Source organism: Squalius cephalus (genome assembly GCF_949319135.1).
Source record: "Squalius cephalus genome assembly, chromosome: 25".
NCBI classification, from domain to species: domain Eukaryota; kingdom Metazoa; phylum Chordata; class Actinopteri; order Cypriniformes; family Leuciscidae; genus Squalius; species Squalius cephalus.
In genome coordinates, this window is record NC_137146.1 from 17512785 (window position 1) to 17519490 (window position 6706).

Sequence of the window (6706 nt, forward strand, 5' to 3'; positions counted from 1 at the left end):
GCGCCGTGTTCAACGCCTGGCCACGTCTTTCCAGAAAATCAGAGTGACTCAGAGCTGCGTTTCAGCACTGAAACCCTGGTCAGCGGCCAACTGGTACCAGCGGGGAGTGACAATGGGAGCCGTCTCGCACCGAAAAGTTATCTCGACAGACGCCTCCAACTTAGGTTGGGGCGCTCTTTCGAGGGCAGACCGGTCTTTGGCCTGTGGTCAGACCAGGAGAAATGCCTTCATATAAACTGTCTGGAGATTATAGCGGTCGAGAACGCGCTGAAGCGTTTCCTCCCACACATGCGCCCCACCATGTTCTAGTCCGCACGGACAACATGTCCGTGGTGTCCTACGTGAACCACCAGGGCGGTGTCAGATCCAGGAATCTCTGCAAACTGACAGAACGCCTTCTTGAGTGGGCTCATCACTCGTTGCGCTCGCTGAGAGCCGCGCATGTACCGGGCCACGAGAATGTCGGCCCAGACAGACTGTCCAGGAACAACTTCCCCCCGGGAGAATGGTCCCTGCACCCTCAGACAGTCCAGTCGCTGTGGCGCCTTTTCGGCAAAGCGGAAGTCGACCTTTTTGCGTCAAAAGACAATGCTCATTGCCCGAGGTTCCTCTCGAAGAGCGAGGACGCGCTGGCCCAAACCTGGCCCAGCTGCCCGCTGTACGCTTTCCCTCCGATCTCGCTGTTACCACAGGTAATCAAGAGGATCAGGGAAACGCGCCACTCAGTGCTCCTCATAGCCCCGCGATGGGAGAACCAAACCTGGTTCCTAGAGCTGGTGAGGCTGTCGCACGTAGCCCCATGGCCGATCCCGGTGAGGAAAGATCTTCTCTCTCAAGCCAGTGGATCGATTTGGCATCCCCATCCAGAGTGCTGGTCTCTGCATGCGTGGATAATCAACGGATACCCGTTGCCTTGCCAGAAGGGGTCGTGAACACGATCACACAGTCTAGAGCTGGTGCGCTAAAAAGAGCCTGGACCCACGCATGTGTGGGGTTTCCCCTTCCACGCTCAAAGTGTATGTGGCGGCTATTGCAGCTTTCACGGAGTTGACGCGCAGCCGTGCAATAGGAAGGAACGAGCTCATCATCCACTTCCTTAGAGGAGCCAGGAGGATGAATCCCCTGCGGCCCCCTTCGGTTCCGATTTGGGATCTTTCTTTGGTCCTAGAGGCCCTGAAAGTGTATCCCTTTGAACCGTTAGAATCCGTGGACCTAAAGTACCTCCTGCTCAAAACCGTTTTTCTGATAGCTCTGTCATCAGTAAAACGTGTGGGGGATCTACACGCGCTATCTGTTAGCCCCGCATGTCTCAAGTTTGGACCAAATGACTCGAAAGTTATCCTCAAACCGAGACATGTTTACGTCCCCAAGGCGATTGGCACTCCCTTTAGAGCGCAGATCATCTCCCTATCGGCTCTGCCAGCATCCGATAGCGAGGGCAGTGATAACCTCCTATGCCCCGTCAGGGCGCTGAGAGTTTACATCACGCGCTCTGCCGCCTTCAGGCGTTCTGAGCAGCTCTTTGTTTCGTTCGGTGGGCACACCAAGGGTCTCGCCGCCTCGAAACATAGCCTGTCCAGATGGATAGTGAACGCTATCGCAGCAGCTTATGCGCCCAAACACCTTCAGTGCCCTGTGGGCGTCAGGGCCCTTTCCACTAGAGGCATGGCTTCGTCGTGGGCTTGGTCCAGCGGGATTTCTATTCACGACATTTGTATGGCGGCAGGCTGGGCCTCCCCCTCTACATTCGTTAGGTTTTATAACCTGGAAGTTCCCGCCTTGCAGGCTAAACTTTTATCAGTCTAGGTGATGTGTATGTTCTCCCCAGTTGTTCATGTGCAGGCTACTCTCACGTGACTACTAGCTCTTCTGGTTGAGCTGCACGAAGGGGTGATATTCTCTATACATAGACCGGCGGAGCCCTGTGACGCGTGGAGGGCGCGACGTTACGCAGGGCTCCACGGTAGGCTGCTGCAGTTGCCGCAGAACAGCCAATGAGTACGCTTATACAGCCTGCTATGGTCTGCCTGCTGCCGCACTGCGTTGACAATAAATACAAAATTAAGGATAATTTTTTGGCTTCAGATCTCGAGAAAAGATGACTTTACCCGTAGCGTAAGCAACTTACGCAATACTCATTCCTTCTTCTAGAGAGAACCCAGGTTACGTTAGGTAACCGAGTACGTTTTCAGTGTTTAAGATGTATCTCAGGTCAGTCTGAAGAATGTGCTTACAGCTAAGGTCAGCCACATTATCATACATTAAACTTTGTTTTGTAGGATTAGAACTATTATTATATAATATAATATAATATAAAATAAAAAAAACTGTCATCATTCAAATTAATAGAAACATAAGCATAAATACAATATGTTGTTATTGTATCCTGCTGAAAAATCCAGCATTGCTGGTCACAAGCATAATTTTTCTGGTTGGTGTAATGTAAACCTCACTCCCCTGACCTCAAGAGGTGCATTAGCAACTGACGCCAGTGTCAGTCCCTTGTCGGTCTTTGGCGTCCCTGTTTGCGCACCCACCTCCCATGCCGGAGACCCCACTTTGAATCCCGCTCAGGACGGGTTGAGTAGGACTGGTTACATTTGGTGCCTTTGACCCGGATGGGAGTGAGGTTTAGGGTGGTGAGTGAAATGAACGTAGGTCTACGTGTAAACTTCACTCCCCCGGCCTCAAGAGGCGCATCAGCAGCTGTGGTCTTTAGTGTCCTTGTTAGCCCGCATCCCACGCTGGAGACCCCGGTTTGAATCCCACTCGGATAGGGTCGAGTAGGACTGGTTACACTGGGACCAGCATGGGAAACGGGAGTGCTGGTGGACCAGCTACACCAGCTCAGTTTTGCTTAAGAACAGCGTGCCTATGGCTAGACCAGCACTATATAAGTTAACCAGCATAAACCAGCCTGGACTAAAATGAAATTCATGCTGTATTTTTCAGAAGGGTATTTTTCAGCAGTGTTACCTCTGATATAGTGCACTATTTTTGAGTAAGATATTTGGCAGTAGTGTTGGAAACCACATGGAGATCAATAGTGCACTAATATACTGTTAGGGCCTTGTTAAATGAACATGCATATACAATGAAATTGCTACTCCTGTTTGTGGCCACCTTTCTCATGTAGTGGACTATATGATATCCACTATATAGGGACTAAGGGGCAATTTTGGACAGCTAATGTGCATCAGGAGTGAAAAAGACTTGTAGATAGATATGCATGTGTCCCTTTCTCACTCAAGCGTCCTCTAAAAGCTTCCTCTGTCCTCCTTTCTCACCTCCTTGCAGTGCATTTAGAGAATTAATAACTTATTCATAATGGTGGAATTTGATCGGTTTCCATGTGACTGGATGAGGGAGAAGCAAAGCAACAAGGAAGCGTTTTAGTTTAGGTTTAGTTATTAAATTGTTATTAAAGTTATTTATGTGTTTATGCATTGACTACTATCTCATTCCCTACATCAGGGATATACTGAAATAGATATGTAAGCTTGTTTCTGCCACAGAATAAAAATTAAAAAATCTTATTGCGACTTTTTATCTCACAATTATGACTTTTTTCCCTCACAATTGTGAATTTACATCTCACAATTCTGACTTTATGACACACAACTGGGAGATAAAAAGTCGCAATTAAGTGTTGTAAAGTCAAAATTGTAAGATATAAAATTCATCAGAATTGGACTTTATAACTAGCAATTATTTCTCAGAATTGTGAGATGTAAACTCACAATTGTGAGATAAAAAGTCGCAATTATCTTTTAACATTTTTTATTCCATGGCGGAAACAAGCTTCCATGAATAGCTACCTGTACATTCTTCAGAATTTCTCCTGTCGTGTTCTACAGAAGAAAAAAGTCATACAGGTGCCATGAGGGTGAGTAAATGATGAAAGAATTTTACCTGTATGAACTTTTTAAAATTTAGATGAACAATCAATTAAATAGTATTTACAAAATAGTAACCACATGCACACAGCGCGACACATGGAATTAAATCAAATAATTTGAGACTTTTTCAAAGAGACTTTTATGTTGAAATTATTTTTGTGACGTCATTTAAACATGGCTGAACTAGACGTTGGAAAACATTGTGAAATTAAATCTTGCAAACAAAAAGGTATGCTCTATATTAATGTCATCCAAACAGCTGAAACATTCCAGTACATCAATAATTCGGTTTCCACGGTCTTTATTTATAAAAATAGCCATTGTAAACATAGTGTTAACTTCACTGGGATGTGAGTCAGCAGCAGCAGCAGCCATCTGCTCTCATAATTTGTGTACCGGTATAACATAAACATACGACTTATTTTAACCATTTTTTTATGTTTTAATGCAGATTTTCTACCATTCGTTTGTAGCAGCTGTTCTGGGGTGTTTTGGTAAGACTTTGTGGCGTTGGTTTTGAAAACTCTCACAATTACAATACAAGGTAACATTAAGATTAATAATTACGACAAGGAAATGCCTGAACAGAAAAATGTAATTTGGTCCTACCATGTTTTTTTTTTCATCGTGCACCATGGCCCTTTTTTTTTTTTTTTTTTTTTTTTTTTGAATATATACCAAAAATGTAAATAATACCATGATACACGAATAGGGTAATCATTTGCTGGTTGCTACCATTGCATTTGAGACACTTCATTCTATTCATTGCAATAACATTTTATCTCCTCTACTGGTTAAAGTTTGGAACACAGAAGCCGGGACTCCCATTCTTGTCCAGAGGTGAGTGAGAAATATCAGGTGGTGATTACTGACAGTTTTACTAAAGACCGTATATATATATGATATATATATATATATCACTGAGTGACTGTTTTGATGATTATGGATGATTTTTTAGGTCACAGTGAAGAGAGAGATCTCTGTGTCTGAGGGAATCTCATCATATCCGTGCAGCTTTGAGGACTGCAAAGGGAAAGAGTTGCTGCCTGTCATCTGTCCACACTGTGAAAAACACTTCTGCCTCATGTACAAAACCTCTTACAAACATCATTTTAATAACCCTACATTTTTAACTTTAAACTGACTTGCTGAAAGTCTCACCCTAATGGACAAATTACTATAGTGGAAAAACAATAAATATTATTATTTTGTGTATATAATCACAGCAGCTGTAGTTCTAGGTGGTGTGTCCTAATCTAATTATGCAATGCTCTTCTACATACCTGACTGTTTCCTCTGGTCTCAGACATCGGCATCAGGATGACCATAAGTGTGAGAAGCTGGAGACCCCGAAGCCTCGCATGGCTGCAACACAGGAGCTAGTGCAGAAGATAGTGGGTCAGTTTTTTTAGCAGTAGACTGCAAACTTACATTTAGGTTTGCCACTGTTTCATATTGGCTTTAAGTAATTTAGATTGCATATGGTATATCTTGGTATAATATGGTATAACTCTTTTTGTCCACATGAGGGCAGTAGAGTCTCATTTTGAAGAGCTTGTGATGCCAAAGAATTCTTAGAAAGCCAAAAAATAATCTCATCTTTACTTCCAACAGAGTCAAAAAAGAATGCACTACCAAGTAAAGGTAGAAAAGGAGCGAAAAACGCTGCAACTGCTGCAAAAGTTGCCCTGATGAAGCTAAAAATGCATGCATCAGGAGATAAAGGCCTGCCACAGGTATTAGAGCAAAACGGATATTATAAATGTAACTTCCATTTAATTTTTTATGAGCAAATATCTCATCAGAAATTCCTCTTCTGATGTCCTCTGAAGACAGAACGGACATATTTCCAGGTGTTTCTGCCCAAAGAGGCTAAAGACTCTAGTTTGCCCATGTTCTTCTGCTCTAAATGGAGTGTCGGCAAAGTAGTGGACTTTGCTGCATCTCAGGCCAGTCTGAAGAACAACAACAATGTGCTCACGGCTAAGGTCAGCCACACAGAACTACATTAAACTTTGTTCTGTAGGATTAGAACTGTTACATAGATTTTGCCTATTCATTTATTGTTTGTTGAATACAATTTGCATTAACATATCTATATGCTCTGCACAGAAACTGCGTTTATGTCACCCCGAGACGGGTGAAGCCTTTAAGATGGACGCCAGCCTCCAGTCGCTGCTTTCCCACACAGACTGTCCCCTGCACAACGGAGGCAACGTCATTCTGGAGTATCTGGATAATGAGAGCTCTGGACTAGATGATGTCACAGCCTATATTCCATCCTCCTGATAGAAAATCCCACAACCATTCAGAAGAGTTTTATAGTAGTTTGAGGAAAGCAGGAAACAAAGGGTGTTAGATTGGTAACCAGAGGATTGTTGTATCGTAGACTAGTCTGTCTATTGTAAATATATTCCACATGATTTTCTGCTTATTTCTAATAAATGAGTCAGTGACATGATGCTTATTCTTTTGTCTCATGTTTCATGTACGAAATTACTTGAATACTCTCTCTCTCTCTCTCTCTCTCTCTCTCTCTATATATATATATATATATAATATATATATATATATATATATATATATATATATATATATATATATATATATATTGTGTACTAGTCATTGATCCGAATAGCTTAATGATCACGATTATGACTTGTAAATATAATTAGTTATGTTATAAACAAATATCTCAGACAGAGATTAAATTAAGCTCCCAATTTAATTGACCATGCAAGGTTTCAGAGTAAATGTATAAATGCAAAGGAGCTTGGTACTAGAAAAGAATTTCCACACTTAAGCCA

The 6706-nt window shown here is 42.8% G+C and overlaps 1 protein-coding gene across 2 annotated transcripts; it reads left to right on the top strand.

The window, feature by feature from the left end:
• The first annotated feature begins 4063 nt into the window (after positions 1 to 4063).
• zfand1 (zinc finger, AN1-type domain 1) lies at positions 4064 to 6365 on the top strand. 2 transcript variants are annotated; one of them, XM_079863609.1, is made up of 8 exons: positions 4064 to 4128; positions 4351 to 4393; positions 4700 to 4739; positions 4858 to 4985; positions 5206 to 5297; positions 5514 to 5635; positions 5732 to 5887; positions 6012 to 6365. In XM_079863609.1, the coding sequence occupies exons 1-8, from the start codon at positions 4074 to 4076 to the stop codon at positions 6186 to 6188; spliced, it is 813 nt and encodes a 270-aa protein (XP_079719735.1). In that variant the 5' UTR covers positions 4064 to 4073; the 3' UTR covers positions 6189 to 6365. The 2 variants fall into 2 exon arrangements, with proteins under 2 accessions (XP_079719735.1, XP_079719734.1); XM_079863608.1 differs by having other exon boundaries at positions 4123 to 4249.
• The last annotated feature ends 341 nt before the right edge of the window (positions 6366 to 6706 follow it).